General features: G+C 40.8%; 2 protein-coding genes across 10 annotated transcripts in view; one reads left to right on the top strand and one right to left on the bottom strand.

The window, feature by feature from the left end:
• Window positions 1-20: 20 nt before the first annotated feature.
• LOC131131721 (proton myo-inositol cotransporter-like) lies at window positions 21-13,429 on the bottom strand. 4 transcript variants are annotated; one of them, XM_058076681.2, is made up of 12 exons: window positions 13,161-13,429; window positions 11,323-11,783; window positions 9,673-9,832; window positions 7,176-7,384; window positions 6,994-7,102; window positions 6,760-6,923; window positions 5,160-5,274; window positions 4,833-4,958; window positions 4,628-4,746; window positions 2,431-2,583; window positions 2,179-2,351; window positions 21-982 (listed from the first exon to the last, which is right to left on the bottom strand). In XM_058076681.2, the coding sequence occupies exons 2-12, from the start codon at window positions 11,765-11,767 to the stop codon at window positions 878-880; spliced, it is 1,878 nt and encodes a 625-aa protein (XP_057932664.2). In that variant the 5' UTR covers window positions 11,768-11,783; window positions 13,161-13,429; the 3' UTR covers window positions 21-877. The 4 variants fall into 4 exon arrangements, with proteins under 4 accessions (XP_057932664.2, XP_078646978.1, XP_078646972.1 ...); XM_078790852.1 differs by lacking the exon at window positions 13,161-13,429 and having other exon boundaries at window positions 21-685; window positions 914-982; window positions 11,323-12,187; XM_078790846.1 differs by lacking the exon at window positions 13,161-13,429 and adding an exon at window positions 12,090-12,163 and having other exon boundaries at window positions 11,323-11,963.
• Window positions 12,290-21,727, top strand: part of lrrk2 (leucine-rich repeat kinase 2) — a 34,848-nt gene continuing 25,410 nt past the window's right edge. For all 6 annotated transcript variants that reach the window (XM_058076672.2, XM_078790821.1, XM_078790819.1 and 3 more), the window contains exons 1-6: window positions 12,290-13,625; window positions 15,122-15,207; window positions 15,706-15,779; window positions 17,933-18,021; window positions 19,274-19,408; window positions 19,482-19,616. In XM_058076672.2, the coding sequence (XP_057932655.2) occupies window positions 13,490-13,625; window positions 15,122-15,207; window positions 15,706-15,779; window positions 17,933-18,021; window positions 19,274-19,408; window positions 19,482-19,616 (655 nt within the window). In that variant the 5' untranslated portion in view covers window positions 12,290-13,489. The remainder of the gene's footprint in view (window positions 13,626-15,121; window positions 15,208-15,705; window positions 15,780-17,932; window positions 18,022-19,273; window positions 19,409-19,481; window positions 19,617-21,727) is intronic.

The following is a 21,727-nucleotide window of genomic DNA, read 5'->3' as shown; positions in this document are numbered from 1 at the left end:
GTTCCATTACAAATCACACACCCATTTCAAATATTTTATTATTTATAGTTTTCCTTTGAGGAAAATAACAGAACTTTACAAGTTCTATTCTCTAAAAACATTTTTATAATCATTTTTGGTTTTGTATTCAAGCAATTTTCAATAAGGCTTACAGGTGAATAACTCAACAGACATGACTATGTTTGAAATAACATAACACTGAAAAAAAAATCACATAAATATGATTAGACCTTTCTATAAATTTTCCAAAACGCCCATCAAAAATCTTACAAGAATGTATTGCTGCATTGCACAAAAGTCTTAGGCCACCATTGATTCATGTAGCATTTGTTTTAGCACTCCTATAATAAATATCATGCATAAATATGTATCGGTCTCGTTGTTATTCCAACACACACACACACAAAATATTGAAAAAGTGGCTAATATTTAGTTTGACATGTTTCTCTCCTCAAATGGAATGGAACCCTCTATGGTTCCTATTTCACTGTCAATTTAAAACAGTGATTTAATAAAAACACCTAAGACTTTAGCCTTTTCCGTTGTGACATTTGAAAGAAAAAGGACTAATTTGAAGAACATGAGGCTAAAGATGCTGCAGATGCTGAAGAGCAGACTGGAAATGCAAAGAGAAGCCTGTGTCGAAAGGTGATCAGTACATTTAGTTGGTCACTTGTTATCTGAGCTGTGGAAATAAAGAAGATTACCCATTAAAAAGAAAATACATTTAGAAAAGCTAAGATGAACTTTTGCCACTGGGTTCTACCTCCGCCGAGGTCCATTTTTTTAAACATTTGTACATGATATGCTTTATTCTTAGTGTGATCCTGCATACAAGGCGGAAATAAAACTCCAGTGCACATCCATCCTGTTTAGTTCAGTTTTTTTTGCTTTTCCCAGCAGCTGTACTTACAGTTATATAGGCTATGCCGCTGTCTGAGCCCATTGTGCCGTAGTCTGCTGGAATGAATTCCGGAATTTTCTAAAAACATTTTTGACTGGAGTCAATGTATGTATGATGTATTAAAAGCAGTATTATATTTTTAAATTAAGTGCTTAGATCGGCCTGAACCATGACCAAGCATGACAATGACTCAGGAATGTGCATCAAATAAAAAAAGGAAAAAGAAAGAGAAAACCCAATTTCCATTCCACCACCATGGAGTACAGTACAGTAGAAAATGTGAATGTCAGCTAAGTAAACAGTATATGTTCCCACTTATCGATGTAAGAAACACTGCATATGCAAACACTTCTATATGCCACTATAGAAATGCCACATTCAAAAGTTACAATACAGTCGAGACCACAGGCGACTATTGAAAAAACGTCAGTAATTGAGACGCCCATAAAATGTTTTGACTCTTAATAGCCTAATGCTGCTGCATCGAGCTGCCACTGTATGTGGTAAGGTATGGTATGGTATATGAGGTTGTGTCGCTGGAGTGTGTAAATATAGAAATATAAAACAATAATCACACAGAAGAAACAGAACTATCATGTTTTGTGATTCCAAAGCTGTGGACCACAATGAGAACAAGTGCGAATCCTGTTGTGTGGTGCCACCACCATGATTCTCCATCGCTGCCCCAACCCTCTGGAACTCTTTAAATCTGTTTTTAATGTGTAACTTTTTATACCTGACTGTTGTGCCCAGCCCCGCTTTTTACTCATGTTTTAACTGTGTATAAACGAATGAATGCTGTATTTTAACGTATATTTTACTCTGTTTACTTGTTTTTATTCAACTCAATTTTTCTGTAAAGTGTCTGTGAGTATTTTGAAAAGATAAAAATAAAATGTATTATTATATTATTATTGATGATGATGGCCAACAATAAGATGACAAACAAAAAGTCAGGAAGAAAATGGTACCGAGTTCTTAACTTCCCAGCTAAAAGAGGCACAAAGGAAGTGATGAGAGAGTTGCCTAAGCAGAAGGTGCCATTAGGGGAAAAAAAATAATCATTAGTGCAAACTTTGCTGATTTTTTGCTCCTCGCCACTAGAGGGCAGCAGGTCCTTATTTTTCTCCCGGCTTTAGCAGGCTTCCCAAATACACAACCCAAAAAAAGACAGGGAATCCAGAAGAGAGATTAGAAAAGCACAATCCACCTCCCAAAATCTAGTCTACGTCTGAGGCGTCGTTGTCAGAGGGGAGGTAATTGTTGCCTTTTACCCGGATGTACTGGATGTTTTGATTGTTGAGGTTTGAGGAGGTGCCGCAGGAGCACAGTGGACCCATGAACAGGTTCTCAATATCCTCCAGCTGCAGACCCTGTGTCTCCCGCAGGCAGCAGTAGAGGAAGAGGAGGCCCAGCACTGTGAAGCCCGTGTAGAGGAAGAAGATGCCTGCAAGAGGACAGTCAGTAATTCACCGTAATGTTCTTGACTCGCTTTGTTGAACAACCATTTTTATATTTTATGTCACCTTGATAGGTGAGAAGCTCTGCAATGTGAAGGAAAGTCAGCGAGAGGAGGACATTGAAGATCCAGTTGACTCCTGCTGAGCAGGCGTTTCCCGTGCTACGGGCCCACAGTGGGTAGATCTCAGAGTTGATGGTCCAAGGCATAGGGCCCATTCCTAGCACACAAAAGACACGCTTAGATACATTGTGTCCTTAAAGATACAAAAACTAATTCAATGGAGGTCAATACAAAAATAGAAAAAAATAGAAAAATAGAACTACTTACATACATGTCAGCGGCGTAAGAATACATAATCGCACGTCGCCACACTAACGAAAGACGTCACTTTTGTTCTTTTTAGGTAACTTTTTTCCTTTATTATGTGTCCTAAGCATGACGCAGACTCTTTTGATAGCAGAGTATTAAAAAAAGGTAATAGAAAATGAAATAGCATGCCGGCTCACACCGCCTACATTGCAGCTCCGGTCCTGATCCAGTCCGGCTTGCCGCAAAGTGCCGTTCGCACTCCGGTTGGCACTGTGGAGAACATCCACTCCGGCTGCAGAAACCACGCTCACGAAAGCAGATGTTCAAGCAATAACTAACCTTTTATACAGGTAGTTCTTGTAAACAATAGTCATATTTGCCAGGCAATATAAAGACATAATAGTGTTTTCAGTCAGATTTTATTTTGAAATGCACCGGACATTTCAACCTCAAGGCATCTGACTTCCTATTTGGCTTGCAATATCCAGAGAGTGCTACAGCTACAGAGTCCCAAAATATTTTCCCAATTTTTCCGTTATGTCGTACAACCGCCAGAGCACGAGCTGCACCGATCAGAGCTAGTGGGAGACTACAACAATGCTTCCGGCGGCTACAGAGCCACAACGGATTCAGTGCGAGCCCAGGGTGAAGCGAAATTTGACGCTGTAAAATGCACAGAAACGACGAATGACCATCATGTGGGATAAAGATTGCATCCCTGAACACATAAAAAGATCTGCTCCTATGAAATCGACAGTGATAACGAAGAAGCTTAGTGGTCTTGTTATTGAGATGTCCCGTCTCTCCCTCCCTTGCAACACCCCTTGCAGTGTGCAGGACTCTTTCATTGAATTTGTGTATTTCATCCTTTCATTACTGTATTTTACGTATATGTCTGTTATGGACGTACACTTTTAGTCTAAGGTATTCCAATGCAAAGGTATCTGAACAAAACATCTAGGCTTTATGTTGACAAAGTTATGTTGTCATTTTATGGTGACAAAGTGAAAGTGAATTAGTGTAAAATCTAATAATACCTGAGCTATTGCATTTTTTTTGCTTGATATCTGCATGCAAGAACTCACCAAACTGTATCATCATCCATAAAAGGCAACAAGATTGCTAGCTCAGTATGCCCACGGTGTAGAATGATTAGCAAGTTTCACCTTCGGATTGCAAGTATTCATTGTGCAATGACTGTCAAGTGTTACGTTTTGCTCTTTGTGTGTAATATGATTCCATCTAAATAGCATTGATAACTAATGAGAAATAGGTACCACCGCACATGCTTCCAAGCGACTACAAAGCAGCTCTTAGTCGCACCAAACAGGAAACAAAACAATGAACAATGTAAAAAATTAAGAACATAACGACACTCCTCCCTGTCATGTGGAAGATGACATAAGGCGCTGGTTATGCATGGGCGGAGTAGAGCGTCTTTGTTCAATCCTTCTAATATCACACCTCAGGAAGAACAGAAGATATGTGTTTTCACTGCTGACTGCCTTGTTTTCAACTGTTTCATGTCTTTTATGCAACACACTCTGCCCCCAAGCATCAGACCAGAAGTGAGGCAGCTGCCTTTATATGACATGATTGTAACTCAGCAATAACTTGTATTGCATATTATAGCGTTTGTCTTATTTTGTAAAAAGTGAACAAAGTTAAATGCATCACAGTGAAAGAAACATAATGTGTTCGCTACTTGTTATAGTTTGAGGCAAGTGCCCTTGTCTATATTCATACTTATATCCATAAGTGTTGGACAATATTGGATATCGGTGAAAAGGCCAATTTTGAGCATCTAATTTTTACAATATGCCAAGGACCAATACAGTAACGTAGGTTGCAAATGCCCCCATGGCTGCACTTGCATGATAGTTAAGAATGTGTCACCCTCCCACAAAATTGGAAGGAATGACCGAAAAACAGAAGTAAAAGCATAAGCACACCTGGAGCAAAAGAAGTCAGGTAGAGGAGGAGGCCCATCAAGACGACCCATGAGTAGGAAGTGGGACAGAAGTTGTACGCCCACAATGGACTCTCTGGCCCCTCTGTTTGGTTGGCACACCTGAATGATGGATATTGCAAGAAATGAAGACCAGGATCTCACTGGATCGCTCTGCCTCATCGCTGACAAACAAGTTAATAACTGACTGTCCCCATGCTGAGTGGTCAGTGGACTTTTGATTGACGGGAAGGCAGGTGGAGTCAAATATGCTGCTGCTGTTCTCATGATAGCAAAATCCACAAGCAGGGTTCAACATGCAGTCTGAGCAGGACCTGCAGGGCAAAAAGGCATGAGCATACTGTATATATGTCTAACCAGAGATGCATTAATAAAAGAGTGTTTAGTCAGGGTGGAACAGTACAGTACACTATACAGTACACTACAGTATTCTTAATCTGGGAAAAGATAAATGAAATTAATTATACTATTAGATATTACATTACATATTGCATAATAAAGCTAAGTGTTTTCACCTGTATAATGTGCAGGATGAGTTGTGGGAGTCGAGCGGCTGGAGTGTAACAGCTGGGGAGTTCTGTGCTGACAGCAAGAAGCCAACTGACAACACGGTGAGACTCAGAACGGTACCTGAGTGACAGGAAATAAACAATAGCATGTCATGTCACTCACAGGTAGAGTTGGGCATCGAGTCTCATCGAGCATTGACAGGAACCGGTTCGAATGTTTTCATTTCAATTCAAATTTCTATGCTCACTATGTACCTTTTCTTCTACCACATCTGTCTCATGCCAATTTAATCAAGGATTTCAGGATGCTAGCTGATGTGGAAGTTCAGTGGAAATAAGGACAGGAGCTACAGCAATTCATCATTTACTTGCGCAGTAAGTCTCTGTTACCAACGCTCAAGATGACTTCTCAAGCCACACAACAAACTTCAAAATACGAGCGCTGTCCTGTATAATTGTGTTAACAAAATAAGGGTGTCATGAAAAATTGCTTACACCAAAATTGAGGTGGGGTACACCCTGGACTGGTGTCCAGCCAATCACAGGGCACATATAGACAAACAACCATTCACACTCACATTCATACCTATGGACAATTTGGAGTCGCCAATTAACCTAGCATGTTTTTGGAATGTGGGAGGAAACCCGAGTCCCCGAAGAAAACTCACACATGCACGGGGAGAACATGCAAACTCCACACAGAGATGACCGAGGGTGGAATTGAACTCGGGTCTCCTAGTTGTGAGGCCTGCGCGCTAACCACTCATCCGCCATGCAGCCACTACTGTAAAATGAAACTTTTTATTCAAGTTGAATGATTTGATATTGACAAACTGATGAAAACACCCCAGTGAGAAATTCATAGTACAATTGCTAAAAAGTTAATATCATTAAACAATTGATGGAAAAGTTCAGCTGTTTCATCCAAAAATAATTCTGGTTAGCATTATCATTTAAACCATGCAAATCCTTATGACCCTGCCTTTTAAAAGCATCAGAATCAAAAATTGTGAGGATCAGAAACTGAAACAAGGAATGAGAATCAGAACCGAAATCAAATTCAAACGATGCCCAACCCTACTCACAAGAGTATAACAAATATACAGTATACAGTATGTACAACCACAATACAAAAAGGATTTCATTGTTTTCTTTGACGCATCACAGTCTGGTTAATAAAAAACGTATTAGGTGTGTTCCTAATGCTGTCATCCTGAGCTAAGTTTGCGGTGTAAGGCTAAATGGACTTGGCTCCAGCAGTGGTTAAAATGCTGAGCAGCACCGCCTTCGCCCCAGGAGACACATGGCAGTGTAAAGACTATAAGCAGCTTAGTATCACAGCAAGATACACTTGTTACTTTAAATGCATTCCCCTACTTAGTATTAACTGGAGATACTTGAGCTTGAAGACCTCTGCCAACTGTTTGTTTGCAGACTTACTTAAAACCTGCTCAACCAGTTTCCTCTCTTAGCAGACTATAGACAACGGAAACATTGTCATGCACGTCCTGTCGGTTATTAGTTTAAGTTTTCCGAACAATCAGCCTGCTATGCTACCATTTTGTAGCGTACAAATTGGTAAATGCTGAAAAAAGTGACAACGGACCTGTGAGGCTGCCCAACGTCAGCTTCCTGCGTCCAACTCTGTCTACCAGCCAGATGCTAAGCGAGGTGCATACAAAGTTGGTCCCAGAGGTTACGGCGGACAACCAGATAGCCTGCCTTTCATCACGCACACCGGACATCTGAAGAATGGTGGCGCTGTAGTACCTGGAAGAGGGAAAAACATGTGAAAAACATGCTGGAAACCCGAGAGCAGTCAGGAAAGGGGAGCACCTACATGACTGTATTGATCCCCGTCAACTGCTGGAACATCTGAAGGCCGCAGCCCACAATAAGAGCCCTGCGGGTGGGCCCGTGGCTGAGCATGTGAAAGATGATGAGACCCCCTGAAAAACAGTAATGTTTAGACACCGCATGGTGATTGCGGTCATCACTCATTTGGGATTGACTCATCTTCACCTCCTCTTGTCCCCTTCTCCTCCTCCTCAATGCTAGTTTTGATGAAGTCGTATTCCTCATCCACATCGTCGCAGCCTCGGATCCGGCTCAGGACCTGGCGGGCCTGCTCGTGTCTGCCCTTCTGGATGAGCCAGCGGGGGCTCTCAGGAAGAAAGAGGAAGCCCACAAACTGCAGTACGGCCGGCAGCACTGACAGACCCAGCATGTACCTGAAGTAACCGTGAAGTAGAAGAAAGTGAAACAGTGGTAATAGTATAAAATGGAAACTGGGCTGAGGAGTGAGGACACATATAAAGGATTTGGTACAAATCAGAATCGTAATGACCTGAGGGGTGTTCAGCTTTAGAGGTTCCAATGTAGTGTGTAGTGTGTTCACAATGCACGCCCATCATTTAATAATAATATACATAAAGATAAATAGTGACTTGTACCTGGTGGAAGGATACATTGTCTAGTGTCGCTATATTGAGGAAGGACAATGGCACTTATGTTGTTTTTAGTTATCTTTTTTTCTTTCATTGGAAAAGCGGTAGAAAATGAATGAATGAATGAATGTCTCCCCTCAGCATGAGGCAGACACTTCTGATTTCAGTACAGCAAATACAAGGAAAGAGAAAAGTGAAATAAAACTAGACATTCTAAAATGTAATCATTGTATATAACACGTGTTTTCTGTCCAGTGGCAGTGACTTAGGTGTTCATTTTGGTATAATTTAGATATAGGTATAAGTTCTGACTGATAAACTGTGAGGACTTCCTGTATCCTGCATATGATGTTTTATTCATATAGCTTAATTTTCCTTTAACTTTTTATGTGTTTATTCATATAGCTTAATTTTCCTTTAACTTTTTAGACAGTGTGTTCAAATGTCGAAATAAATGTTGACTAAAATTCTCGATATGTTGGCTAATGTAACCTTGGATTAATTCACTCCAGTGTTTATGTGAAGGACGTTTTAAAGCGTTGGCTACATGCAAAGTGAATGTCACCAAACAACACATGATGCTGAGTGACAGCTGCTGCAGGCAATGTGATGTTAAAACATGTTTGCCAGTCAGCAACTTGAATTTCCACTTTTTCCAATTAGTCACAAAGCTATATACAGAAAGGTAATGGGCACACCATCCTGATGTTTGTCAATCAATCACGTTGTACAGCTTGTATAATGACAATAAAGGCCATTCCATTCCAGATTGCCTTTACAATCATCTATGAAAGAGTGAGTTGGAAACATATCAGGATGTCAAGGATGTCAGTTCTAGAAATGTGTAGCTTCTGGCATTCCAGCATTGACTTTAGGGAATATGGGAAACACATTGCAGTTGTTGAAACGTGTTGTAACAAATCCCGCTTCTCTATGTCGCTTATACTCACTAGCGTTACCTAGGAACCTATAACAGCTGATTTTGGCCAAGAAGTGGCATGGGAAGCGGCACGGCGGTCGAGTGGTTAGCGAGCAGACCTCACAGCTAGGAGACCAGGGTTCAATTCCACCCTCGGCCATCTCTGTGTGAAGTTTGCATGTTCTCCCCGTGCATGCGTGGGTTTTCTCCGGTTTCCTCCCACATTCCAAAAACATACTAGGTTAATTGGCGACTCCAAATTGTCCATAGGTATGAATGTGAGTGTGAATGGTTGTTTGTTTACATGTGCCCTGTGATTGGCTGGCCACCAATCCAGGGTGTACCCCGCCTCTCGCCCGAAGACAGCTGGGATAGTCTCCAGCACCCCCCGCGACCCTCGTGAGAAAAAGCGGTAGAAAATGAATGAATGAATGAAAGTGGCATGGGAAGGTGTGCCCACAATAGGTACACCCTGGACTGGTGGCCAGCCAATCACAGGGCACATATAGACAACCAACCATTCACACTCACATTCATACCTATGGACAATTTGGAGTCACTAATGAACCTAGCATGTTTTTGGAATGTGGGAGGAAGCCGAAGTACCCGGAGAAAACCCAAGAAGATTCAAACATGGGTCTTCTTCTTGACCTCCTGACTGTGTGGCCAACATGCTAACCACATGTCCACCATGGGGCGTGATACCAAGCATGTTTTATCAGCCAGGAATTATACTCCTGGAGAACTTAACCTGTCGACTGCATTGTACTAACTTCCTTTCTTTTGAAGACGTGCAAAAACTCAGACCACCCTCAAGACAAGACGCCACCATGAAGGTAACGTTCTGATCAGGTGATTAACAATTGAGGTATTTTTACACTCACTGGTGTGTGTGTATTAAAATCTTTGTGAACCCCTGTCTATACCGTATACATATAAATGCTACAATTCTGTTAAAAAGAGAAGCACAATTTATGGAGGATGTGAAACTGAATTTTTTTTTCAGCAGACCAACAAAATTACTCAGTGACATGAATATGCTGACAAAAGCAGGACAAATGCTGCTGCATGAAAACTGCTGCACATGCGGACTTGTAATGATAAGGCCAGTTAACTCCACAGTGTGAAAGAGCAGAGACAAGGTGTAATGTACCTCCACCCATCATGTTTCATGTAGCTGAAAGCGCCATCGACCACACTTGCAATGAACTGGCCGGCCGTGATGAGGACGGTGATGATGGTGACAAGCTGACCTCGCATGTGAGGTGGTGAAACCTCGGCGATGTACACGGGCAGGGTCATCGAGGCTATGCCTAAGAGACGGAATGAAACTGGTGTTAATTCATACTTCCTGTATACTTCATATATTATCTCATACAGTTAATACATAGATAAATATTGTTTATACAGACTTTTACGTTCTTTTAGTATAATTATTAGATGTATCTTTTAGTATTTTCACTTCCAATCTGATTCCAGTATTGATCTGATATCAGCACAGATCATACATACTTTTATTCATGGAATAAAAGTACATGGAATGTTTAGTACATGGAATGTTAGAAAAAGCTTGATCATGTGATATCAGTCAGTGAATAATAGTAAGCAGAAGCAGGTATAAGAAAAAGTGACCCATTTCCTTCTTGATGCATGTGGTGTATAGCACAATAGGCATAATGTAGCAAGGCTCTGTGAAGGTGCTCAATGAAGCATTTAAACCCGACATTACTCTTAACGCTCTCATTACTTTGAACATGTTTCAGGAAACCATAGTCTTGAGAAAATCCTGCAAATGCGTGATGAAATGGTCATATTCAGTATTTGTCCAGTTCCTTGATGTCTTTGACAAGTACATCCTCCAATCATCAATTTAACTCGGTGTCGATTTTGCAGTTGGTGCTCCAAGTGCCTTGAATATTCCCTTGCTTCCTTATGTGTCGTGCTTTCCTGTCAGACACTCATTTATGTAGATGTTCCTTTCAGCTTGTTTTTCTGCCTCAGCAATGGCACCTTGTTGTTTTGTCGAACTTTGGTGTAGTGGTGTTAAAGGGATATCTTATCTTATCTTATTTCTGTCATACATTGGAATGCATGTATTGATGTTGTTGACATCCACTTGCACTGCCTTTTGTTGTAAAAAGCTGGCTACCTGTTGCTCTGTTTAAAGCAACATCACCTTGTTCTCCTCCTCCTGTTATCAGCTGTCTGGCATAAACCCCACGTGTAATGTGGGGCCCAGTCACAATCACTTTGTTGATGCTCCAAATCAAATCAAATTCATCAAATCCAAATCCATTAATTCTGCCCATCATTTGCAGAAAACACCATTTCATCATTTTGTACATCACAGTTCACTTTCCTTGGTGTGTTATCATGCTGTTTATCTTGTATTCAACCTGCCTGCCATGTTGTTCAACTAAATTATGAATTACCTGCTTCCTGGCTCTCGTCGACGTTCTCCTACTCTACATTCTCTGCAGCAGAAGCCCTTTTTCTTCTTATGTTTAGCTTTGAAGTTTAGACATGAGTGATGATTAGCTTGTCTAGTCTTTTTCAATGCTTGTGCCATGTTTTTGGCATTAAAACTTCGGATTTCTATTAAAAAGAAAACGAAGTTTCTTTAAAGAAGAACAAGACAATGAGGTGTCTAATAATGATAATAATTCATTTAAAATCTTAAATGAAAGAACCTTGCCACGAGCGTGTGTCCGTGTGAAAAAGTTTGCCCAATGAAATTTCTCAATAAAATCTGAATTCTTATTTTTTTGCAGAATCATGCAGGCTTTAATAAACACAAACTTACCAATTCCAAACCCAATGATAATTCTGCCCACGAGGAGGATCTCCTTGTCTGGTGCAAACGTCAGGATTAATCCGCCAATGGTGAAGATGCTGCTGGCCACCAGAGTGCAGTACCTGCGCCCCATCAGCCCGTTCAGGAAGCCACCACTCAGGCTAGAGATGGCGGCTGCCCCTACGGTGCTAGAGACCACCAGCTCCTGCCAAAGGGTGTTCAAGTTCATCTCCCTCTTCAGGAGCAGCATGGCCCCCGACACGACCCCGGTATCATAGCCAAAGAGGAACCCCCCCAGGGCTGAGAAGAAGGCCAGCACATAGACAAAGGGCTGTGTAGGGGGGTTCCCCCCAATGGAGGCAGCGTCCACTGATGGAGACCCGATGAGGCGGCGCTCTCCATCATCCTCTTCCGCTTTGTTATTCTTACTGCCCATGATGACAATGCTCCTCATGTGCTCATCCTGTCCGCTGAACATGGGAAGTGGAAAGGAGTGGGGGTCAAGCTGAGAACATAAATTGACTTGAGAATAGAACTTTTCCTTTGCTCTCAGTGAGGAGTCTGCGTTGGTGTCAAATGGCCCCAAACAAGCCCGAAACTCGACAGGAGCGGATCATGTTGCGCTCTAAACAGCATTACCAACATTACACCTGAAAGGATGACATTTGCGTAGTCAAAAAAAAGTTTCTGATAATACGCTGGCTAATTTATGCGGGCTAATGTAAATTTTGTAAAGTTAACGGAACTGTCTCTTCATTCACCACAACAAAACTCACTCGGGCGTCGCCTCCAGTAGGAAAAAGCTGCCTGGCAACCCACTTCGAACGGTTGATTTGGTTACAGCCAAGCTACGAACGACTGCGAACCCTGTGCCGCCATGTTTGTGTTGTGACGTCATCAATTCCCAAAAAAACGTTAAGCCCACCTCTGGATAGTGACGTCATATGTACGCGTCAAAAACAATACAAGCGAAATGGACACTTATCAGCTGCGCTAACAGGCAATACAGTTTATATCTATCTATCTATTATATCTACATTTGCCTTGTCCAGTGTGTAGTTGCAGTTTATGTAGGCTGATTTTGTATGTGTTATTTATAAGTTTATTCAGCTGTCACGCCCTGTGCGTACGGGGATATTTCGCGTACTTTGTCATGTGGGACTATTCCAACTTTAAACGCTAAAAAAACAAAAATATACTTATTAGGATATAAGGTACACGTTAATATCTGTTTCACTTAATCCCTCGGGTAAATGACAGTAATTCCATACGACAAATGCAATGACAATTGCACCCTTTTTCTATATGCAGACAACTTGGTGGACTTGTTTGACGACGTGACATCACACATTTTGCGATTATACCGTGTTTAACACTTGGATATTCAATATAACTTTTATTTAGTGACGGAAATGTAAAATCGCATTATTTTTTGTCTAAATCGTAAACCAATTAAGCATATCTTGCGTCACGCAGAAACGAACTTGTTTGCTGTAGATATAGTTATTATTGCCTTTAAATAGAGCTAACGTCGAAAAAGCAAGGGAGTCATTGAAATTGACGCCAAGAAACGAGAAGACTGATAAAGTGAGGAAATAATTAACTAATTGTGTCAAATAAGATAGACCGAATTAAACGGACATTGTAAATGTTGCTGTTGAAGCTTTGACAGTTCGCTTGACGTGCTGGAATCGTTCGTCCAGTCGCTAGCAATCCGCGGTCAATCCTGATTGTTTGCAGATCAGCTGCCACTAGACACCGGGGGTGGGGTTGTTCACATGACAGCTTTTAAAACCCTCTCACATTAACAAAAAAATACAATTATGTCCACCAAACAATCAACTTACCGAGTTTAATCAAGGATGATGGACAAATAGTCAGCTTCTTGGCGGAGAGTCGAGTCCTTGAGTCTTCTAGCCAAACGGGAAGTTTTGAGTCGTCTTCCTGTTTCAGTCATATGATGTGATCGTGGGAGGCAGGAGCACGCCTGTCTGTCACAGTGGAGTAAGCAGAGGCGACACAAAAGACAAAAGAGGAACGATAGAGAAAGTTGTCTCAGTGTCTCGCTGGTGAGACATGTGCGGTCATGCCGCGAGTTGCAGCCTCCTGTGTGATCATCCCTCAAGGTTCCCTCAAGAGCCTCTCACGGCTGCCATGATTTGATCTCGGGAGACCGATGGACAACGCAGAGGAGCTGGAGGAAAGGCTGAGGAGGCTTCTGGTGAGGCTCAAGAGTCCCCAGGAGGACAGACAACTGTGCACGCTCATCCAGATTATTCAGGATCTCCTCTTCCTGGCGCACACCGACCATGGTAAGGCACAATGTGTGGCTGTATGTGCATCACGTTGACCACCATTTCCAACTAAATGCCTAACTTACTAGACTAGCTACTCCTTCCCTGCTTCCTTGACAAAACAAATGTCCATCTAGTCCTTCCCTAGGATTTAAAATGTCCAAATGTCCACAATCTTCAACTGGTCCTTGACTGTGTATTATTACAGTGGCCAGTCAATTGTCTAATTACTTTCACTAGTTTACTTTCACTTAACTAAAGATAAAACCATCTAATTCTTCACTAGTACACAAACTACTCCTTGACAACTGTCCAGTTAGTTCTTCACCAACCAATTGGATTTCCACTTGCTTTCCATACATCCCAGTCCTTTTAAATTCTCATCAAAATGTTTATACAGTTCATTCATTCATTCATTTTCTACCACTTATTCTCACAAGGGTCACGTGGGATGCTGGAGCCTATCCCAGCTGTCTTCGGGCGAGAGGGGCGGGGTACCCTGGACTGGTGGCCAGCCAATCACAGGGCACATGTAGACAAACATGACACATTCATACCTCACATTCATACCTATGGACAATTTGGAGTCGCCAATTAACCTAGAATGTTTTTGGAATGTGGGAGGAAACCGGAGTACCCGGAGAAAACCCACGCATGCATGGGGAGAACTTGCAAACTTCACACAGAGGATGGAATTGAACTCGGGTCTCCTAGCTGTGAGGTCTGCGTGCTAACCACTTGTCCGCCGTGCAGCTCTTTCATACAGTTGTTTTTTTAAATGTAATCTAAATTTAGTCTGTTGCTATTGCTATTAATTTCTTCAACACTGCAATGTCGCTGCTATTGGAACCCTGATTCCCCTGATGGTGCATACCCGAGGGATCAATGTACTGTAGTTCTTATACTCTATAACGTGCAACTACTCCATCAAATGTCCAAGTATTCCAAGTGATTGGAAATGCTAAATAAAATGTAAAAGTATCACTAACGGATTTACAGTAATGTCTAACTCCTTCTTGACTACTATTACAAATACTGTAAGTATTGTTCTAGTAAATAAAATGTCCAAAGTATTCGTATTAGAATTTGTATCGTGTGTTTGTATTAGAATCTAATAGGAATATTAATAATGATTATTATTGGGCCGCACGGTGGGGGAGTGGTTAGCACGTAGGTGACACAGTCAGGAGATCAGGATTTTCTCCGGGTACTCTGGTTTCCTCCCACATTCCAAAAATGTTAATTGGCGACTCCAAATTGTCCATAGGTATGAATGTGAGTTTGAATGGTTGTTTGTCTATATGTGCCCCGTGATTGGCAGCTGGGATAGACTCCAGCATACCCGTGACCCTAATGAGGATAAGCGGCATAGAAAATTGATGGGATAGATTAATTATGAATGATTAAATATTAATAATAATCTAATAATTAGATCATGTGTCCAACTCTGAATTTTGTGGTCCTTTTAGATAAAATGTCTCTTTGTTATGTTTGTGTCTCTCTCTCTGTGGCAGCATGTGAGCTGTTTGAAGACAAAGACGTCCATGAGCCGCTCATGGCTGTCTTGTGCTCGCACATTGGCAGTAGAGGAGTCCAGCAGGTACTTGAACTCACCCCCGCCCTCCTCCATGCTTGTGCAATACAGTTACGTAGCAATCGGCCTCCTTTTTCTACACAAGTGGCACATTGTTAGAGACCCTTTAATGGGAAAGACAAGTCCCTGTGCCATGGAGACATCTGGCTCAATTATAGGCCAGCAGAGGCCTGCAACTAAACCAAATTAAAAGTCTTTGACTGATTTTAAGCCTAGAATGTTTTTACTCATGACAATGCACTGAGTCCCCTTAACATCAACCAGGGATGTCCAAGCTTTTCCTAGCAAGGGCCACATACAGAAAAAAATGAAGGATGCGGGGGCCACTTTTACATTTTGTACATTAAAGGTGCTAAACCCGATCCAATCTATGCTAAACTATCTGAACAAAACATCTTAGCTTCATACTAGCTCACCACTTTCCCTCAGGTTGTTAGTTCACTAGCATAAGTGATTGATCATTCCTTTGCCTTATACGTATGTGATGCCATCATCTCGCTGCAGGTGGGCTGGTCGCTGCTGTGTCAGCTGCTTGAAACGTGTCCTGGTATGCTGCAACACCTGAATACACCTCACGAGTAAGTAGACAGGAGCCATTTTCACTTTTGACCCCCAACCTCTCCCGCCCCTTATCCTCCACAGCGTCAGTTTATAGGTTTATCCCCTAACAAATATATTAGTAGGATTATTGTAACAGAGACAGAATATTTTTTAAATCCCGAAAATAATACAGACTAAAGGTTATGAATGTGTTTGTAGTAAACTGAGGGAAATAAGTTTTTTTGATTCCCTTATAACCATTTGGCCTGAAGACATCTACCCCCAACTCGTGCACACTTAAAAAACATACAGCTTTTTATCTTAAGTAACTTGAAATATTGAACATAATTGGTTCACTAATTTAATATCAATTCTGGGTCAAAAATATGTATTTTGTATGGTCACATTTTGATCAAGTTTCATACAGTAAACATAAATAAATGTATTAAACATAAATGTATAAATATGGATGAATTTGAGCTTCACTTTTTTTGTCCACTTAGGATGGATAAGGTTAAAATCTCCATATTCATTTAATACCACAGGGAAAGTTTAACGATCATTATAAAGCAGTATTTGAAGAACAAAAATACATACAACTAACGAAAATGATAAAGTCTCTTTTTCGGGGGAAATCCCTTCTCACAGTGACAGGTTTTCACCATAGCACCATGTGGAGATTGAAACAAATCTTCAAGATTAATACTCTTGAAAAAATAAATAAAGTTAAAAACTTTATTTGGTAATGTTTTTATTTTATTTGAACATGCAATTATATATTATTAAGTTCAGTTATATTATGAAGTTATATATGAAATATTTCAAATACTTCACAGGTCCACATGACCAAAAGGAGTAGGAAGACGCAAAGCGTTACATCTTTTGGAGTACATTTATTCACTTCCTGTATTCCGCATGTTAATTTTTTACTGCGGCTGCATGGCGGTTGAGTGGTTTGCGCGCAGACCTCACAGCTAGGAGACCTAAGTTCAATCCCACCCTCGCCCATCTCTGTGTGGAATTTGCATGTTCTTCTCGTGCATGCATGGGTTTTCTCTGGGTACTCCGGTTTCCTCCCACATTCCAAAAACATGCTAGGTTAATTGGTGACTCCAAATTTTCCATAGGTATGAATGTGAGTGTGAATGGTTGTTTGTCTGTGATTGGCTGGCGACTAGTCCAGCTGGAATAGGCTCCATCTAGGACCCTCGTGAGGATAAGCGGTAGAAAATGAATGAATTAAGTTTTTTACTGCATAGAAAAGGTATAAGGTGACATAGCAGGGAGGTATTGTAATTTACATTTTTTCCACAATCATATTGAATAGTAATCATAATAATCAGTTTGTTGTTTTTATAGTTATTACCCCATATCTCGTCCTACGATTGGCTGGTGACCAGTCCAGGGTGTACCCCACCTTTCGCCCAAATTCCTGTAATGCACACAGAGCAATGAACAATTGCACACTCTCTGCCCTTTTTGTTTTCTGCTCTGTGCTTTTTGCGCCGTGAGGCATTCAGGCACTTTCCGAATTTTGTAAGTATTAGAATGTTGGGCGCTAATTGTTTTTTTGTTTTTATTCATGTACCCCCTATTACAATTGGTGCACCCCTGTTGGTACACATACCCCACATTGGGAACCTAGAGCTTAGGATATATAGACCAACATTAGATTGGTTTTAGTCACTTTATTGTTGAAAATGTATAAAGGTGACCTCCCACATAGCTTCCTTTTTTCTGTATGTGACCTTGGTGAAAACTCACATGTGTAAAAGCTATGGTTTTTGGTTTGACAAACAAAAACAATGAAACTACAGGGGTTTGCTTTATATGTTCAGGTTGTCCATTGAAAGATTGTGACTTTGGTCTTGTTATGCGATAATAACATGCAGTGAAAGGTCACTGCCATTATAACATCAGCTGAACATCATGAAACTACCACTTTTATGAGCTACTTTCTTATGATGGACCTACTTTAGCAGATGGCTTGCCCTTCTCACTTCCCTAATGTTGCTATCAAAAGTTTATTTTCAATACTCTGAGGGTTTGCCCCTACAAGTGGTTGTTGTACATACATGTACAGTATCCAAATGAATAAATGCAGAAGTCAATGAGTTTGATTTAAACTGCATGTTACGTGCAACGACAGGAGCTTTTGGGAGTCGGTATTTACTCTTTTGTTGTTGTCCAGGCAGATTCTGAGGGTTCTATCACAGTACCGCTCAGACAGCAGGGTGACGATGATCGGACTGCGAGCTGTGGCCCTCCTCCTGCAGTCAGGTACTTTCCAAACGGGCAGGAGCTGGCATCTTAAAGGGGACCTATGATGCTTTTTCCACTTTTCCGACATGTAGTTAGAAAGTTGTACTATTGTGTTAAGCGATGCCAGAGTTTCAGATAATGAGGTTTGAGCCCTGAAAGAATTTTTTGATGAGTCAAAACACTCAGTTTTGAAAGCTGCCCCTTTGGGATGTCACAGAGGGGCGGACTTCCCTATATGGTTCATAGTTAGGAAGAACTTTCAACGTGTGACCAATCACAGTGGAGTGGGCATGCCCTTTGGTGGATTAAATTAAAACAGACCGTTTTGGCAGGAAGCAGAAATCAAAGGAAATAAAGCTGGAAAAGGTGCAGATTCTGAAAAATCTCAAATGTTTTCTGTGTGGGTTATTGTGATTAGCTGCTCTATAAGAGTCCACAACTCAATGCAAAGGGATTGCATTGCTTGATCTGTTGTAAAGTTCCTTTTGAGTTTTTTTGAAAGCGTTTCTAAATAAAATGTACTATTATGAATTTTTCCTTTGGAAGTACTCTAGCTGTAAAAGATAATACCTTCTAGTTTCCCTCTTACAAAAAGCATGCATAACTCATTCATTGTATCTATCATAAAATGGACATTAATTCGAAACATTCTTTGTTGTTTTGTGACATTACTTACCACTTCCCAGAAACCATACAATTATAATGGGCAGCATTACACATGCAATTTGTATTTGTGTATGTGCCCATACTAAGCAATGTCTGGGTGTTTTCCCTTTTCAAACTCAGTACACGGAACAGATGAAAGATATATAAAATGCAGTCATGAAAAGATTAAATACAAGAATTAAATGAAGCAGTAGCAGTATGTATTTGTTAAACTTTTATCCCTGTGGTTGTGACAGGCTTATAGAGACAAGGAAGTGTTACAAAACAATACTATGCTGCTTAGTTATCATTGTCCATTCCGCAAGAGCAAATCCTTTCACATGTTCAAAGATGCATCTTTATCCTTCACGATGGTCATGGTAGCCAGTGTTCATCCGAATTATCCCACTTTCTGAGCATTTTGCAAAATGTCTAATTTAATTAAATGTTTTACTTTCCTTTTTTCTGCACTGTGATCAGAACAAAATAAAAGAAAAAAAAATCTAGAATGACATAAGAGTGCATCATTATCACCAAGGACTGATCCGTGCTGCTGGTGAAGGAGAATAAATAAGAGAAAAATAGATTTTTGACAAGAGGCATTGTAACTTTCTTTGCAACATAGATGCGATTGCTCTGCTGATGCTGGAGGAAGAGGACGACGTGTTCGGCCTGGTGGTGCATGCCATGAAGTTTTTCCCCTCTAGTGAGGAGGTGCAGCTCCAAGCCTGCCAAGCTCTGCAGGCACTCCTGCAGCGAGGTGAGCCGGAATGCTTCTTCATCTGAGGATGAGGTGAAGATTCATGCTCTCTTTTTTTGCCCTGTTTTAACAGTGACTGATGACCACCTGGTGGAGTTTGTGGAGAACCAGGACCATGCTGTGGTCCTCGCAGCCTTGCAGAAGTTCCCTGACAACCCTGAGCTGCAGCTGCAGGCAATGAAAGTGCTTCTTCCTCTGGCACGACCCAGTAAGACAACATCTTTGTAATTATAACCCAATATTATATTGACAAACTGTCTGAAGTTGTCATTTTTGAATATTTGCTGACATTTCATCAAAGTAGTCGTGTGGCCTGGGAGTGGAGTGGGTGGGTGAACAAAATACAGGTTGTAGCTAAAGTCTAGATACATAATATACACATACAATGTGGTACTGCGTCTCGTGCGGACAAGGCGTTGAACCCAGGCATCTCCAGCTTGCTGGGAGCGGGAGGCCTTCTTCAGTGATAGGTTGATCTGCTGGTCAGTCTTGGTTGACGACACTGGGCAAGCGGGTGCAACGTCAGTTGCAAAGATGTCTTCTGACGGCTGTGGATGGGCGGAACTCCGTGATGGCTGTGGTGGGGTGGTTTTCTTTACTTGTCACTCCTTGTTGTGTTAGTTTGTATGCAAATGAGCGTGTGAATATGTGATTGAATCCAACATTTTAGGACAATATGCCCTCTCCCCGCTGATGTAACAATAGCATCCATTGCATAACATGATCCAGCAGCAGCGCATTAAACCCGTGAAATGAAGCAAAATGTGTGTAACACTTTGTTACTCTGCTTTATTTGTGGGTGAAGCACACGTGGAAAGACCATTCTTCTTGTTGCTTTTCTGGTGTTTTTCTACAAAGTTCTAAAGCATGGTAATTGACTAAATTATCCAGGAATTTGAACATGTTTGCTGGGATAATAATATACAGCACAGAACATCTTGAACCACTACAAGGACACAAGTGTTTTATTGAATACATTATCTGGACCTGTCATTTTCATTACATTTGTGGGGTGAGACAATATAGATTTAAATATTGTATCATATATAAAAATAGACATTTCCTCAATTTGTGTAACAGTGTAACAGTATTTATGATCTGATTGGTCGGCAACATTTGGTATATGGTGCAGACATGAACGGATTTCCCCGCACGATACACACTCGGTAAACAAATAACAAAGTGTAGTCCAGCCATTGGCTAGTCAGAGTCGTAGCTAGCAATAGTGCCAAGAAGAAGCCTTCGGCATATTCTCAAAATAAATGAGTTCATTATTAATGGTGTATGAAGGCTCAACTTATTGTGCATCAAGCATAAGAAAGCATCAAAGATGATTGCTGAAACTAAAACCAATACCAGTTACGTATACTCAAAAGTGTAACATTCAGGCAGTGTGTACCATTTGTTTTTTTTTTTGTCTATGAGAATTATATTTATGGGGAAGTAGGAACCAGCAGTTAGCTGTTTAATTTTAAGCTGTTTACCTAATTTTGTTTCCTGACTCTATCAATGAACTGAACTATCACTGCATCACCATAAATACACATGAAGTGAATTAATCTGTTAAAGCATTTGAAGTCACACGGTTTAAACATCTACCACTTTATCACGTTTTTTCAAAAATTCATTCATTCATTCATTATTGATTGCTGTTTTGGGGTGGATCATAGCCTATTAGTAACAAAATATATATATTGAAAGACAAGTTACACTGTATGTAGTATTTTGGTCGCTCTGTGTCATTAATGTTACATTGAAACATGACATTGTATTACATTACCTTCACATTGGAGTTAGCCAAGGTATGTCTGACATGATAGAGTGAAAAAAGGTCTCCTCATATTCAGTGTGGAAGTGGTAAGTTTTTCTTACTTTGTCCTTCTTTCTCAGTTCGTTTGAAACACTTTAAGTTTAGAACAAGTAAATTGGGCAGGCTAACTAGTCAGCTCGGGAGCTTGCTATGCTATTGGTGGCCGTTTCTTGTGTTCCTGGAGTGATCCCGTAGCCTACACGATGTGGAGTAAACAAAGAAAAATATAATGTGACTATAGGGGTATTAGTTCATGTTTGCAGGCCTCTAATAATGTTAAAAACTATATTAAGAAGTTATAAACAGTTTTCCTATGCTCTATGAAAATATTCCATTTATTAACATTGAATCCAACGTCACGGAAATTCACTTCATGGTGGGATCTGAAACCAATTAACCAAGAGGAACGATTGTACATCAGAAATAAGTGATTCTGCATGGAGGCTCAGATTAAAAGGATGCACAAGAACAGTGTGGTGTTCACAGAACAGAACTTGGGGTGTTCAATT

This window comes from Doryrhamphus excisus, linkage group LG1 (assembly GCF_037039965.1).
Source record: "Doryrhamphus excisus strain RoL-2023G ecotype Guam linkage group LG1, RoL_Dexc_Guam_v1.1, whole genome shotgun sequence".
In the NCBI taxonomy this organism is placed as follows: domain Eukaryota; kingdom Metazoa; phylum Chordata; class Actinopteri; order Syngnathiformes; family Syngnathidae; genus Doryrhamphus; species Doryrhamphus excisus.
The sequence above is the reverse complement of the archived record's forward strand: the minus strand, read 5'-3'. Positions and strand labels throughout refer to the sequence as shown.